Source organism: Pelobates fuscus, chromosome 3 (genome assembly GCF_036172605.1).
Source record: "Pelobates fuscus isolate aPelFus1 chromosome 3, aPelFus1.pri, whole genome shotgun sequence".
Lineage (NCBI taxonomy): Eukaryota > Metazoa > Chordata > Amphibia > Anura > Pelobatidae > Pelobates > Pelobates fuscus.
The window spans coordinates 10,211,809-10,228,797 of record NC_086319.1 but is presented as its reverse complement, the minus strand read 5'-3'; the positions used below and the strand labels follow the sequence as shown (position 1 = coordinate 10,228,797).

Here is a 16,989-nt window from a genome sequence, read left to right as displayed (position 1 = left end):
TGGGATAGCATGCTTGGCAACAAAACCCTGATCTATAAAGCTCTCAGCAGCTCCAGAATCGATTAGTGCCATAGTCTTTACTACTCCCTTCTCCCACCTCAAAGAAACGGGTAACAGAAGCCTGAACTCTTTGTAGTTGTGAATAGAGGACAAAGTAGAAACACCCAAGGCCTGTCCTCTAGAGAAACTTAGGTGCGAGCGTTTCCCGAACGATTAGGACAATTTAGGCGTAAATGTCCTCTGACTCCACAATACATACATAAACCCTCCCTTCTTCTGTACTGTCTCTCTCTCTCTGTGAGATGAGTACTGCCTATCTGCATAGGTTCAGAAATACGTAAGTCCTCGAACTCAGAATTTTGAAAGGTAGGCGCTAGTTTAAAGGAGGGTCTACGGGTCCTATCTCGAGTGTTCTGCCTCTCTCTTATGCGTTCATCAATACGAGATATAAAAGAAATTAAATCCTCCAAATTCTCAGGGAGTTCTCTAGTAGCGACCTCGTCAAGAATTACATCTGATAACCCATTCAGAAACACATCTATATAAGCCTGTTCGTTCCACTTAACTTCTGCCGCCAAGGACCTGAACTCTAGTGCATAGTCCACAAGTGTTCGATTGTCCTTTCTAAGGCGCAACAGTAATCTAGCTGCATTGACCTTTCTACCAGGAGGGTCAAAAGTTCTTCTAAACGCAGCTACAAGGCATTATAATTATAGACTAGTGGATTATCATTCTCCCATAAAGGATTGGCCCATCTCAGAGCTTTCTCAATGAGTAAAGTAATAACAAATCCAACCTTCGCTCTATCTGTAGGATAAGAGCGGGGTTGTAATTCGAAATGGATGCTGATCTGGTTCAGAAAACCACGGCACTTCTCCGGTGACCCGCCATAACGTACTGGTGGGGTAATACGGAAAGAAGCACCTACAGTGGCTACCTCTAGACCTGAGACTGCAGGAGAAATAGAAGGAGTACGTGTCTCCTCAGGTGGGTTACTAGCACGAGACAAAAGTGCCTGTAGTGCTAGAGCCATCTGATCCATCCTATGCTCCATGGCGTCAAACCTGGGATCAGAAGAACCAAGCTGACTGTTTGTACCTGCAGGATCCATTGGCCCTGTCGTAATGTCAGGATCGGGACAGGGATCCAACACGCAGAGTACAAAGAGTGGAAAGGTACGTATACCGGGCCTTAGAATGGCCGGACTAACGTACCGAGAGTAATAGAGAATAGTCAGAGACAAGCCGAGGTCGAGGGAACGGGAAGACAGATAAGCGAGAGACAAGCCGGGTCAAGGGAGAACAGAGAAGCAGGGTAGTACAACAAGCCGAGTCAAAACCAAATAGAGTAAACTAGAATACCAGAGCACTGAGTGACTAGACAAGCTAGAACCACGACAGGGCAATGAGCTGAAGAGAGAAGTAAGCTTAAATACCCTGGCTCTGGATGGCAAGTACCGATTGGATATCGGACACTTGAGTGACAGGTCGCTCGTGATAGCGTCATGACGTCACGTATTGAGCGTCCTGCTAGAAAAGGACGTGGATTCCTCGCGGCCGGTGTTTAAGTGACTGGATGAACCGCGAGGAACGAGGGAAACAGCTCGCCTGGACGGGCAAACCACCAAATCTCTACCTCCCTTAGAGGTAGAGACCTCAGGTACCCTGACAGTCCCCCAGGAGTCGACAGGATTCTCCCCGTTTGAGCTACTGTTTGGGAGGAGGGTGCGAGGACCCTTGAACTTGATTAGGGAACACTGGGAGGGAGAGAGTACCACTAACGAAACCCCTATCGTGTCCTACGTCCTGGAGTTCAGGGACCGTCTGGAGGCGCTGACTCAAGCTGTACACACCAACCTCCAGGCGGCCCAGCAACGCCAGCGCCGCTGGTACGATAGAGGAGCCAGGGACCGCAGCTTTCAGGTGGGACAGAAGGTTTTGATCTTAAAGCCCGTCCGCACAGATAAGCTGCAGGCCATCTGGCAAGGCCCATACCAGGTAGTGGAGCAGCGATGCGACACTACCTATGTGATCGGCCCCTGCTCAGGGGTAGGGAAGAGACGCATGCTCCACGTGAACATGCTCAAGCCCTACCATGAGAGGATAGAGGATGTGACGGCAATATGTGCCTCCTCCGTAGAGGATCAGGAAAATCTACCCTTACCCGACCTACTAGAACCCGAGGAACAGATAGAGCCCTCCCGGGGAGTTCAGCTGGGGGAGCGGCTAAGCCCCCAGGAGCGTGCCCAGGTACAGGCGCTGATTGTAGCAAAGGGGACTACCTTCTCCAATTTACCTGGGTACACTCCGCTAGCCACCCACCGAGTGGAGACCCCGGGACAGCTACCTATGCGCCAGGCTCCATATAGGGTTCCGGAATCCGTCCGTACCCATATGAAAGCCGAACTAGACGAAATGTTGCAGCTAGGGGTTATCGAACCCTCCGATAGCCCCTGGGCATCGCCGGTAGTCCTGGTACCTAAAAAGGATGGCACCACCCGATTCTGTGTTGACTACCGGAGGCTAAATGACAAAACGGTGTCTGATGCCTACCCGATGCCCCGGATAGACGAGCTGTTGGATAAGATGGCACGGGGCCAGTATCTCACTACCATTGATTTGTGTAAGGGGTACTGGCAGATCCCTCTAGCCGATGACGCCATCCCCAAGTCGGCGTTTGTCACCCCGTTTGGCCTGTACCAGTTCAAGGTCATGCCTTTCGGGATGAAAAACGCTCCGGCTACCTTTCAGCGGATGGTAGATCGACTACTGGACGGTTTTCAGGAGTATGCCTGTGCCTATCTAGACGATATAGCCGTTTTTAGCCAGACCTGGGAAGACCACCTACACCACATAGGGGCGATACTAGATCGCATTGGGGAGGCCGGGTTAACGCTAAAACCTAGCAAGTGCCACATAGGTATGGCCGAGGTGCAGTATCTGGGCCACCGTGTAGGGTGTGGGCAGCAGAGGCCCGAGCCAGCCAAGATTGAGGCCGTAGCCAAGTGGCCTACCCCCAGGACTAAGACCCAGGTGTTGGCGTTCTTAGGAACAGCCGGCTATTACAGAAAGTTTGTCCCTGACTATAGCACCCTGGCCAAACCCCTAACCGACCTGACGAAGAAGAACCTTCCCCGACTGGTTGTCTGGGCCCCAGAGTGTGAGCAGGCATTCCAACAACTCAAGACTGCTCTCACTAATGCTCCTGTGTTAACTGCTCCTGATCCAACTAAAAGATTTCTTGTTCACACAGACGCTTCAATGTTTGGATTGGGGGCAGTACTGAGCCAAGTGGGAGCCGATGGCGGAGAACACCCCGTAGCCTATTTAAGCCGCAAGTTGCTGCCTCGTGAAGTGAGCTACGCCGCCATTGAGAAAGAATGCCTGGCCGTGGTGTGGGCCCTTAAAAAGTTACAGCCATATTTGTACGGACAACCTTTTTCCTTACTCACAGATCACAACCCGTTAGTGTGGCTAAACCGTGTGTCTGGAGACAATGCCAGGCTGCTGCGCTGGAGTTTGGCGCTGCAGCCCTTTGACTTTACTATCCATTACCGGCCAGGAAAACAAAACGGTAACGCTGACGGGTTATCCAGACAGACTGAACTCGAGAAGTGATCTGTGAGTACTCTCCCGGACGTCCCCAAGCCGATCCGTTGGGATCAGACTGTGTATGCCGGCTTGGTTCTGGGGGAGCATTGTGGCAAAACTAGCCACTTCTGAACTACATACAGTACCGGTTGTCCGTAGGCTGAAAATATAATGTATAACGTTAAATGTATGTGTATTGCTCTATGGCCGTTCGCATGCTGGCAGCAGTATGTTGCCAGCATACAAAGCATTCGTACGACGAAACTCGGCTATCCTGGCCGTTCGCCGTACGAATGTGGACTCCCCAGGTAGACCACACATTCACAGGTCGGGTGGCACCAATTAACCGATTGCAACATTGTTGCAATCGGTAATTAAGGGCTCTCCTAGGTGGCCGTCGTTCGACTACCGACCATCCGGCGGTCGGCCATCTTGGATCCCTTGTCTCTACAGCGGTGTTCAGTGGTCGAGAGCCTGGAATGGAAAACGGCTACTCAATGATTTGAACACCGCTGGACTTCCAGAGCGTTCGGGAGTCCCGCGTTCGGTACATTATATGTCCCGTACTTATTCGGTACTTTTAAACCCTCTTTAATGTTCTACTATATTATATGCGGCGTTCGGTCAATTCAGCTGGGATCAGAGCGGTATTCTCCCAAAGTGTGCGCTCCGACCCCAGCTATCTACCGAACGTTCAATTATTATAAAGTACCGAATATTGTGTGAATTGTATATTTTAATGTCAATTGTCGGTTTTGCTGCACGAGGAGATAATCCACTTAAGCGTCCATTTTAGTGGGAGTATCTTTCTCGTGCAGCAAGGCCTGTTGGGAAAGTCACAGTGCATGTTGGGAGAAATCCCCTGGAATTACTGTCTGGAAACCCCTTGCAGGGGGAACTGTATAAATATGCTGCCTGTGAATAAACCGAGTTAGTTGACTCCCAAACTGTGTTTCGTCCGGTTATTGGGAGGATTGGGAATATTGCCTTGCTTTCTACTCTGACTGTGGATTTCCTAGATGAACCAACGGATATCGTATGCTGTTACACTGCATTCCGTTACAGTTTCTATAACTGTCTGACTCCTACACCTAAACTTGTGTGCCGCTTCCATGGTAACTATATGTCCTAGATGCCCACACTCCGGTGAGTCAGCCCACACAGGTCAGTAGACCATCAAACTGGCCACTGATTCCATTTATTATCATTTAAAGTCCAGTGTGCACCTCAGATCGCAGGTTCTCCAGCTCCCTCCCTGCAATTATTATTCTCTGTTTGTTCAAACTGTTTCATTGTATCACTTGTTGGCGTGGTGGGAGATCAGCTGATATCATCTCAAACCTCTCACCTAATATCTTATTAATAATTGAAGAATAATCAGTGTATGGAATCTGCATTACATCATTTTTTAGTGTTTTGATAATTTTGTTTCTTCCTCTATTATAATACACAGAGTTTAAGGTTGTAAACGAGATCGTTAAATGGTGCTGTGTATTGGAGGACATACATCGATAGCCATGGCTAATGTCATCAGTGCTTGCACTCTAAATCTGCTGACCTAGTTACTAAACTATCTGAACTGAGCTAGTCTGCAAGTTCTGAAGACAAGCGCTGTTTGTATTTATTACCAACTGCCTTCATTTACCCTTTTCTGACCTTTTTCTGACATTCCTAGCGAGTTATATGTATTACAGATTAGAATTTCTGTTGTTAGTAACAATTGTTAAAGTGCTGAATGTGTTAGCGAAGGCATTGCTGAAACAGCATCAGACCAGCAAATGTTACTAAATGTTCTCTCCAAAAGAATATCAAGTTCTGTAAAATAAAGAAATACAATGTTAGCTGGGAATGTGCAATGTGTATACCCTACCCAGAGAGCGTGTACACCTTACATAGATCTTATTTTACAGGGAGCCACTTTACGGAAGATTCTCCTCAACCGGTATTTTAAAGGCGAGCACGGATCCACGCTGAATGGACCCCTGGCCGGAGCTTACAGTAAGACCACGCAGGCAGGAGGTACGGATCCCTGTATTCACTGAACAGATCTCAATCGTATCTGCGTGGGACTTTCATTGTCCACTCATTGTATCTTTCTGTCTATTGGGATCTGCTCACTAAACTGAGAATTCTGCTGACTGTCTGGCTCCTTCATTTTCAGAGCCAATTCTCAAGACACTGTTTAAAGAAAAATCCCGCTGTTTAGTGAATAGACTGTGCAGATTGTGATTGCAGATAAAAGCTATCTAGAATATGTTTTACTGCCCTGTACAGGACAACCATGTGTGCTAGCCTCTACCACCACTGCTGGAAACCTCTCCATGCCTCTACTACTCAGAAAGGCATTTCTTTACATTCCTCATATCTTTCACTTTTGTTGTTTTCACTGTTCTCTGTCGAGTCTAAAAAGATCATTTTTTTTTTACTAATAACTTGGTAGGGGAGAGGCTATCGACTTTTTGTAGTTCACGGTTTTTGGTAAATCCACCTTTTCTTGTATTGATCTCTGGGTATCAATACTGAGAGCTATTGCAGCTTATCATAGTTTGACATATCAGTAAATTCACTCTAGGTTTGGATAGATAGGGCTGGTAAATGTAGCCATAATGAAAACTTTTTTGTAAAAACGTAACATCCAACAGCCATGTATTATTAAAACATTGATGGATGTTCTATGTTGTTCTATTTATGTGCAGCATTTTCTATTCCGGACAGCGATAAGAAGTCCAGGGTGTCCATGACGGATATTCAGTGTCTCCTAGATAAAGAAGGAGCCTCCGAGCTGGTTATAGATGTTATAGTCAGCACCAAGAATGACCGGATATTCTCAGAAGGCATCTTGCTGGGTATAGCGCTGCTCGAAGGTGGAAACACGCAAATACAGGTACAACCGCGAGGCACCTGGGACTATAGATCTCCTGCTCAGCTAGAAGTCACCTATCACTGATTATTGAATGACCCGTTATTATACAGATCTCCTGCTCAGCTAGAAGTCACCTATCACTGATTATTGAATGATCCGTGATTATACAGATCTCCTGCTCAGCTAGAAGTCACCTATCACTGATTATTGAATGACCTGTGATTATACAGATCTCCTGCTCAGCTAGAAGTCACCTATCACTGATTATTGAGTGACCCGTGATTATACAGATCTCCTGCTCAGATAGAAGTCACCTATCACTGATTATTGAATGACCCGTTATTATACAGATCTCCTGCTCAGCTAGAAGTCACCTATCACTGATTATTGAATGACCCGTTATTATACAGATCTCCTGCTCAGATAGAAGCCACCTATCACTGATTATTGAATGATCCGTGATTACACAGATCTCCTGCTCAGCTAGAAGTCACCTATCACTGATTATTGAATGACCCGTTATTATACAGATCTCCTGCTCAGCTAGAAGTCACCTATCACTGATTATTGAATGATCCGTGATTATACAGATCTCCTGCTCAGCTAGAAGTCACCTATCACTGATTATTGAATGACCCGTTATTATACAGATCTCCTGCTCAGCTAGAAGTCACCTATCACTGATTATTGAATGATCCGTGATTATACAGATCTCCTGCTCAGCTAGAAGTCACCTATCACTGATTATTGAATGACCTGTGATTATACAGATCTCCTGCTCAGCTAGAAGTCACCTATCACTGATTATTGAGTGACCCGTGATTATACAGATCTCCTGCTCAGATAGAAGTCACCTATCACTGATTATTGAATGACCCGTGATTATACAGATCTCCTGCTCAGCTAGAAGTCACCTATCACTGATTATTGAATGACCCGTGATTATACAGATCTCCTGCTCAGCTAGAAGTCACCTATCACTTATTGAATGACCCGTGATTATACAGATCTCCTGCTCAGCTAGAAGCTACCTATCACTGATTATTGAATGACCCGTGATTATACAGATCTCCTGCTCAGCTAGAAGTCACCTATCACTGATTATTGAATGACCCGTTATTATACAGATCTCCTGCTCAGCTAGAAGTCACCTATCACTGATTATTGAATGACCTGTGATTATACAGATCTCCTGCTCAGCTAGAAGTCACCTATCACTGATTATTGAGTGACCCGTGATTATACAGATCTCCTGCTCAGATAGAAGTCACCTATCACTGATTATTGAATGACCCGTGATTATACAGATCTCCTGCTCAGCTAGAAGTCACCTATCACTGATTATTGAATGACCCGTGATTATACAGATCTCCTGCTCAGCTAGAAGTCACCTATCACTGATTATTGAATGACCCGTGATTATACAGATCTCCTGCTCAGCTAGAAGTCACCTATCACTTATTGAATGACCCGTGATTATACAGATCTCCTGCTCAGCTAGAAGCCACCTATCACTGATTATTGAATGACCCGTGATTATACAGATCTCCTGCTCAGTTAGAAGCCACCTTTCACTGATTATTGAATGACCCGTTATTATACAGATCTCCTGCTCAGCTAGAAGTCACCTATCACTGATTATTGAGTGACCCGTGATTATACAGATCTCCTGCTCAGCTAGAAGTCACCTATCACTGATTATTGAATGACCCGTGATTATACAGATCTCCTGCTCAGCTAGAAGTCACCTATCACTGATTATTGAATGACCCGTTATTATACACATCTCCTGCTCAGATAGAAGTCACCTATCACTGATTATTGAATGACCCGTGATTATACAGATCTCCTGCTCAGCTAGAAGTCACCTATCACTGATTATTGAATGACCTGTGATTACACAGATCTCCTACTCAGCTAGAAGTCACCTATCACTGATTATTGAATGACCCGTTATTATACAGATCTCCTGCTCAGCTAGAAGTCACCTATCACTGATTATTGAATGACCCGTGATTATACAGATCTCCTGCTCAGATAGAAGTCACCTATCACTGATTATTGAATGACCCGTTATTATACAGATCTCCTGCTCAGCTAGAAGTCACCTATCACTGATTATTGAATGACCCGTTATTATACAGATCTCCTGCTCAGCTAGAAGTCACCTATCACTGATTATTGAATGACCCGTGATTATACAGATCTCCTGCTCAGTTAGAAGCCACCTTTCACTGATTATTGAATGACCCGTTATTATACAGATCTCCTGCTCAGCTAGAAGTCACCTATCACTGATTATTGAATGACCCGTTATTATACAGATCTCCTGCTCAGTTAGAAGCCACCTTTCACTGATTATGGAATGACCCGTTATTATACAGATCTCCTGCTCAGCTAGAAGTCACCTATCACTGATTATTGAATGACCCGTGATTATACAGATCTCCTGCTCAGCTAGAAGTCACCTATTACTGATTATTGAATGATCCGTGATTATACAGATCTCCTGCTCAGCTAGAAGTCACCTATCACTGATTATTGAATGACCCGTTATTATACAGATCTCCTGCTCAGCTAGAAGTCACCTATTACTGATTATTGAATGACCTGTGATTACACAGATCTCCTACTCAGCTAGAAGTCACCTATCACTGATTATTGAATGACCCGTTATTATACAGATCTCCTGCTCAGCTAGAAGTCACCTATCACTGATTATTGAATGACCCGTTATTATACAAATCTCTTCCTGTGTTCCTAATACAACAAAGTCTCCTGGGGGTCACTGTTATAGGAGAGACCGTTGTGAATTCAATATAAAAATGCCCAATTTTTCAGGTTGGCTTCTATCGTTGGCTTCTATCGGTGGACTCATTGGCGTTTATATGCTGCAACTGACAAAGCTGAATTGATAGACAAAGGAAATATTTTGTTATAATTTACTGGGGAAGTTAGAGAAGATGATCATCCCTTGCGCACATTATTTTTGATAATTTGCCCCTTTGTTCCAGTGGGATTGGGCATCCCCCAACTCTCTATGTTGGGGAGCAGTATGAGCGTTACTAGTGGAAAAAGGTTTGAACAATGCGCAGCGGAATTGGGGGATCCCCCAGCACCCCAGTAGGTTCCATGTTCCATAAAAGACAACTTTCAGTCCGTCCCACATGGGTGAGGGAATAGGAAGAGGACGGGGGCTTCCTTGTGACTACTGCTTAGTAGGAGATCCAGGCACATTTACCATATTTCTACTCACCTCATTGCTAGAGAAGTTGGAGAGATGGTTGGCTGCCTCATTGTTTAGGAATATTTGTCCTATTTATTTATTACTATTTGTTTAAGGGCTGATGTCTCAATGCTTCCAGCAGGAGTCTTGGTTGTTTGGTTGTTTAAATTGAAACTTCAGGAGATATTGGTGTGAAACCCCATCCCGTATAAACTTTCTAGCTGTTTCAAGAGCTTTGTTGTATGATTTGGTGGTTAGTAAATAGCTAATGGCTGTATCTCCAGTTGTACTCGACGTTATCTAACCCAGGTGCGGTTTGCAATGAGTGACTCTGCGACCAGTTTGCCGTTAGTTAATAAAGTATGTATAGTGAGCGAGACGTCAGTCTGTGACCATAAACAACGCATTTCTTCAGTGAACCCTACAGGATTTGCCAGCTCCATGTTTTTCCCATAAACCTTGTTTCATTTGCCGCAATTAACCGCCAGGTTCCGGTTTGTGCTGATACTCTGAATTAATCAAAGTAAATCTTGATTTTTCAGGGTTCATTTTACAATCAGCTGAATGAACAGAAAAAATCTGAAAAATTCTTTAAAGTGCTTTATGATCGAATGAAGGTGGCCCAGCAGGAAATCCGCGCCACTGTCACGGTAAACACTATAGACCTTGGCACCAAGAAGAAGACCGATGACTACGATTCGTCTGTTATTCCAACAAAAAGAGGTAAAACTGAATGATGTGATATTTTGGCTAAGGGTAGTGGGGGTCATATATTTTATTATATTATTCCAAGACACAGTTGGGTGCGGGGAGGCAGATTGAAGGCTTGTTGATTAATGATCCCTGTATCCAGGATGAGAATATAGGATTTGTGTAAAACCCTGCAAGCCTAATTAATGTTCATTTAGGGATGTTAAAACGACACAGCCCTGTAGTTACAAAGCTTCACGGTCTCAGAATTGTAATATGCCCCCTCTCTTGCGTGCGAAGTGGGTTGGACCCTGTAACTGATGTTAGAGGAGGTCTCCTACCCCATCTGGACACAGGTTGGTCACCGTCATGGCATGTCATTTGGTTAATATTTTTCTACAAGTCTTTGGAAATATGGCTTGTGGCAGCTGATATTTGCATAAGACTTGCATTGTTTTCTAAAGCTAAAGAAAATGCTGGAGGTTTTAATGTAAATATTTCCTTCCATAATTTAATCCCAAGAAATTTCTTCTCTTGGGACCCCATATTCCACATCATCAGTAATACCGCAGCGAATGTCAGACATACAGCGACATTGTTCTTCAGACATACAGGGACATTGTTTTTCATACATACAGGGACATTGTTGACAATTTTTTCCCTTTGTTGTTTGAACTAATTATGCTGCAATCATTAGCCGTTGCAGTAATTACCAAAAATAATTAGAATTAGACCGAGAAAGCAAGTAAGTGAAAATTGTACTTTCGAAGTGATTGAATTTTTCCAAGAAGCCAATTACATTGACAAGTTGATTAAAAAGGGAATGAAAATCTGATTTTTTTTTCCCCCTTGTTTCTGCTTTTTTAAAGGGACAGGTACAAAATGTGCCAGAATGATCCATGCAGGGTATTATCCTTATTTATTAAGCACAATGTATTATTCTAAAAAAAGTGTAAAAAAAAAGACAAAATCATTTTGTGCCATAGTTCAGTACCTTTGGTCCCACTGCCATGAGGAGGTCTTGTTGTATGTTTCTCATAAACTCCTGCACAGCATTGTATCATTAAAGCCGTACACATGTACATAAGTCACTGGCTCCGTAGAAACCAGTTGGAGAGCCAGGATTGATTAGGAGAGCTCAACCATTCCATGTTTGTAGAAGACATCACTGGAAGAAGCATCACATGCTGGTGTCGAGCTACTCAGTAGATGTCATTTCCATGCATGTACTCTTGGTGCTGTGAAAAAGAAAAATCATGTTTGTATAATTTATTGTCACGGAATTGGACCATGCAATGGGAAGTATATCCTATCCTGATATACTCCATTCTAATGTCACTCTGCTGTAGGAACTGTCCCTCGTTCTAATGTCACTCTGCTGTAGGAACTGTCCCTCGTTCTAATGTCACTCTGCTGTAGGAACTGTCCATCGTTCTAATGTCACGCTGCTGTAGGAACTGTCCCTTGTTCTAATGTCACTCTGCTGTAGGAACTGTCCATCGTTCTAATGTCACTCTGCTGTAGGAACTGTCCATCGTTCTAATGTCACGCTGCTGTAGGAACTGTCCCTCAATCTAATGCCCCTCTGCTGTAGGAACTGTCCCTCTTTCTAATGTCACTCTGCTGTAGGAAGCAAGTCCCTATGTCTAGCGATCTCCTTTGTTATAGCAAGTGTCTTGTTTTAGTGTTCCTTTAGTAGGAGAAAGCATTCCCTGTTTTTGTGTTAACTTTCCTATTCTTTTTTGTATTACGAAGTGTTTTGTTGCGTTTGTGGAAGAGGTTCCTCGTTCTCCTGTTTCCCCTGTGATAGGAAGTGTCCCTCGTTCTCTTGTTTCCCTTGTGATAGGAAGTGTCCCTCGTTCTCTTGTTCGTTTTGTGATAGGAAGTGTCCCTCGTTCTCCTGTTTCCCTTGTGACAGAAAGTGTCCCTCGTTCTCTTGTTCCCTTTGTGATAGGAAGTGTCCCCAATTCTGTTATTCTCTTTGTGACAGGAAGTGTCCCTCGTTCTCTTATTCCCCTTTGTGGTAGGAAGTGTCCATCGTTCTCTTATTCCCCTTTGTGGTAGGAAGTGTCCATCGTTCTCTTGTTCCCTTTGTGGTAGGAAGTGTCCCTCATTCTCTTATTCCCCTTTGTGGTAGGAAGTGTCCCTCATTCTCTTGTTCCCTTTGTGGTAGGAAGTGTCTCTTGTTCTCTTGTTCCCTTTGTGACAGGAAGTGTCCCTCGTTCTCTTATTCCCCTTTGTGGTAGGAAGTGTCCCTCATTCTCTTGTTCCCTTTGTGGTAGGAAGTGTCTCTTGTTCTCTTGTTCCCTTTGTGGTAGGAATTGTCTCTTGTTCTCTTGTTCCCTTTGTGGTAGGAAGTGTCCCTCATTCTCTTGTTCCCTTTGTGGTAGGAATTGTCTCTCGTTCTCTTGTTCCCTTTGTGACAGGAAGTGTCCCTCGTTCTCATTCCCCTTTGTGGTAGGAAGTGTCCCTCATTCTCTTATTCCCCTTTGTGGTAGGAAGTGTCTCTTGTTCTCTTGTTCCCTTTGTGGTAGGAAGTGTCCCTCGTTCTCTTGTTCCCTTTGTGGTAGGAAGTGTCCCTCATTCTCTTGTTCCCTTTGTGGTAGGAATTGTCCCTCGTTCTCTTATTCCCCTTTGTGGTAGGAAGTGTCTCTTGTTCTCTTGTTCCCTTTGTGGTAGGAAGTGTCCTTCATTGAAGGGTTCCATTCTTGATGAAATGGCTCATTTGTTCTGGTGTTTTATATCCTCATTTCTTTTCTTACAGTAAGAGATACTCAGTTGCACCTGAAGGACGGGATGAAGGGGCAGTTGGCAGAGGCGTCTTCAGCGACATCAAAGGCTTATTGTGTGTACCGGAAGGAGATAGATACAGATATTGACCTCATGGGCTCAGGGGCCGATAATGGAGGCGCAGAAGACAAGGCAGCAGAAGAAGCTGTTGCAATGAGTGCTGTTATATCGATAATGCAGCCAATCCTGCGATTTCTCCAGTTGCTCTGCGAGAACCACAACCTAGGTTTACAGGTATTACTTCACAGTGGAATTTTCTGCAGTGGGTTTGGTGCTTTGTGTCCCTTTAAATCTTAGCTAATGAAAATACCATCTGTAATTTTATCATGTTCATTGTTTAAAATGGAAATACAAAATGTTCGCTAGACACAATAAGAATGGCGCTTGTCGGAACAGTCTAGCGTAATGGAGAAGATTTTTTTTCTTTTAGTAAATAACCGTGTTAGCAAATAGTGCAATTAGTGAATAATGTTGTATGTTAGTTTGCTACAAAAAAAGACTTATAATGCAGTTTATAGATGAATAAAAGATTGATACTTAACCCTGTATTCAGCACATCCCAAGTTACTAATGTCTAACCTTACCACTCCAGTTATTGTTAAACTTCCATTTCCCATGATGCTTAGCTAGCAATTCATTCTATGTTGATTTGTGACAGTATTAACTCCTCCTCCTATGTCTAAAGTCCAGAGAATTTAATCATTTTCCTTTTTTTCCAGAACTTTCTAAGAAATCAGAACAATAAAACCAACTATAACCTAGTGTGCGAGACACTGCAGTTTCTTGATTGTATTTGTGGGAGTACCACTGGCGGTTTGGGGCTCCTTGGGCTCTATATAAACGAGAGGAACGTGGCTTTAGTTAACCAGACTTTAGAGAGCTTGACTGAATATTGCCAGGGACCGTGCCATGAAAATCAGGTGATTACATTCATGTTGTAATTTCCACCACAGATGCTGCAGTATATATGTGTAAAGTATCATAGTGATATTGTGAGTAAACATACCATCAGTTGGCCGCAGAGCTATACACTGAGTACTAGACTTGGGCGTTCGTGTTTGGATGGATGGATTTCCTGACGAAAATAGGCATTTTCGTTTATTTGTCCGAATAGCGAATGGAGAGACAAACTAATGGGCGCCCAACGAAATTCTTCCATGCACCATTTGTTTGTTTGTTCATCCTTTTGTATTAAACTATTTGTAATTAAAAAAAGCCAAAGGAATAATCCGAATGAACGAATGGCACATTCATTCTGTGCGCATTCGTTAGTTCGGCTCATGCTCATCAAGTCTGATGGGAGTGAGCTGAACAAACGAATGCTTACCGAATGAATGTGCAATTTGTTCACTCGGATTACTCGTTTGGCTTTTTTAATTACAGTCAGATAGTGTACTGTCTGTTAATGTATAATAATGAATAAAAGGTAAATGTACCATCAGCTGGCCGCCAGGATGAATAATAGGTAAATGTACCATCAGCTGGTCGCCAGGATGAATAATAGGTAAACGTACCATCAGCTGGCCGCCAGGATGAATAATAGGTAAACGTACCATCAGCTGGCCGCCAGGATGGATAATAGGTAAACGTACCATCAGCTGGTCGCCAGGATGGATAATAGGTAAACGTACCATCAGCTTGTCCCTGGTACTAGTTTAGTAAATATGACGAAGTCTCTAATTGTAACATTTCTGCTTTATTGGCATTAGATGGACAATAATGAGACAGCATGTGGGGACTGGGTTTCCAGGTTCCTAGCTCTGAGTGAGCATTCAATATCTCTTTCATTTTTGTTTTTGAGTCTGGCAATTAAATGGATGATCTTGATATATTCTTTTACAGCGCTACAGAATTTGCTGGCACTGTATAACTAATAAAATAATAATTATTTTTAAATTCTTGGATTTGTTTACACAGACGTGCATCGCTACTCACGAGTCCAATGGGATCGATATAATTATCGCTTTGATTCTAAATGACATTAACCCTCTTGGAAAATATCGCATGGATTTAGTTCTGCAGCTTAAGGTGAAGAGTGAGCATGATTTCCCCCTCCCCAGCATGCAGACCATCCCATTATGTTACACCCATGCAGACCATCTTATCATCTGACACACATACAGACCATCTTATCCTGTAATACGGATGCAGTCCATCTTTATCATGTAATACGCATGCAGACTATCTCATCATGCAACACCCATGCATACCATCTTATCATGTAAAACCCATGCTGACCATCTCATTATATAACAGGCATGCAGACTCTCATTATATAACATACACGCAGACTATCTCATTATATAACTGACATGCAGACTATCTCATTATATAACCGACATGCAGACTATTCCGACACATCTACCTTGTCTTTTATTTCCAGAATAATGCCTCTAAACTCCTGCTGGCTATCATGGAGAGCAGACGTGACAGCGAGAACGCGGAGCGAATTCTTTATAACATGAGGCCAGGAGAACTGGTAAGAGACAGTTGGTTTCAGTTCATAAACATTTATAATAGGACCCAGTGAGTGCCGTGCTGGCTGCATTATAGATACAGTTCATTCCTCCAATGTTAAATGGATACTCTAAGCACCTCGCTACACCTCCCCTGGACGTGATTCACACAGTTTTCAATCAGATCTTACAGCACAGTGTGTTTACTTCAAAAGTTTTTATCTCCTACTCCGTAAAATTGAACTTTAACCACACACAGGAGTCTCCTGCATATTCTAGAAAGCTATTAAAAAAGAAATTCTAAATTAAACAGAATGTGCAATTAAAGAAGTTTAAAAATTAGAGGAAGTGTTTAGGAAGGTTGTGCAAGTCACATGCAGTGGATGTGTGGCTAGGGCTGTATAAACAAAGTGATGTAACTCCTAAATGGCAGATAATTGAGCAGTGAGACTGCAGGGGCACGATCTACACACCCAAACTGCTTCATTAAGCTAAAATTGTTTTAATGGCTAGAGTATCCCTTTAAGGAAATGCTTTGCGTCTGTAAATGCTTCATCTCTGAGTGTCCCTCACACAGATATAATCTATACAGGACAAACCATTTCACTATGCAGGAAATGTGAATGTTTAAAATGTTGTTTTATTTCTAAATGCAGGTGGACGTTATAAAAGCAGCGTACAACCAAGGGTTGGATGGTGACAGTGATGACCATGGGTCGGATGAGCAAGTGTCTCCGAGGGCTGTGGGTCATAACATTTACATATTAGCACACCAGGTATGTCTGACATCCTGCTGACTTCCATAACCAATGAAATATCCAGCAGCCATAGAATTACCTGGGGTCCTCTGTCTCGGCTTCAGTGAATGATGACCCAAGTCTGGTGTGAATGTATGATTAGATACGCTTGCTGTGCCCAAGCTGCGTTGGGAGTATTCAGCCGATGGGCAGAGAGCTTTAATTGTGCGATCTGACAGCCAGTCTGCCTGGCGTATAGTCACACCTGACTCATACAGATGCATCCCTTCCAGCGTCGCCTCTGATACTGGCACATCATGGCCAGTATGGGCCTGGGCACCCCGTCACAGCTTCATACTTAGATTATACAGCAGTGCTCGGAAGTTCCTGCTTCCATTAAATGAGTAAAATTGTCAGAAATACACTGAGTGCTGATCCTCCATCTTGTAATGAAATCTCGCTTCAGTTCTGGAAGGGTAAACAAGTGGAATAATATATGTGATGATCAAATAATAATTTTATTATTACGCTTTTTCCAAGGCTGTTAGGCCACTCACTTCATATAAATAACTGTGGTTTTCTGTGACAATTTATTCAAAATACATTTATTTGCTGCTACACCCAGCACAATGTTCCC

General features: G+C 43.6%; 1 protein-coding gene across 1 annotated transcript in view; it reads left to right on the top strand.

Moving 5' to 3' along the window:
• The window catches only part of ITPR2 (inositol 1,4,5-trisphosphate receptor type 2), a 327,302-nt gene that overhangs the window by 234,500 nt on the left and 75,813 nt on the right, over positions 1–16,989 (top strand). Inside the window, exons 38-45 of the mRNA XM_063446689.1 lie at positions 5,501–5,609; positions 6,287–6,474; positions 10,222–10,402; positions 13,134–13,393; positions 13,879–14,079; positions 15,077–15,187; positions 15,543–15,638; positions 16,272–16,391. Coding sequence (XP_063302759.1) covers positions 5,501–5,609; positions 6,287–6,474; positions 10,222–10,402; positions 13,134–13,393; positions 13,879–14,079; positions 15,077–15,187; positions 15,543–15,638; positions 16,272–16,391 — 1,266 coding nt within the window. The remainder of the gene's footprint in view (positions 1–5,500; positions 5,610–6,286; positions 6,475–10,221; positions 10,403–13,133; positions 13,394–13,878; positions 14,080–15,076; positions 15,188–15,542; positions 15,639–16,271; positions 16,392–16,989) is intronic.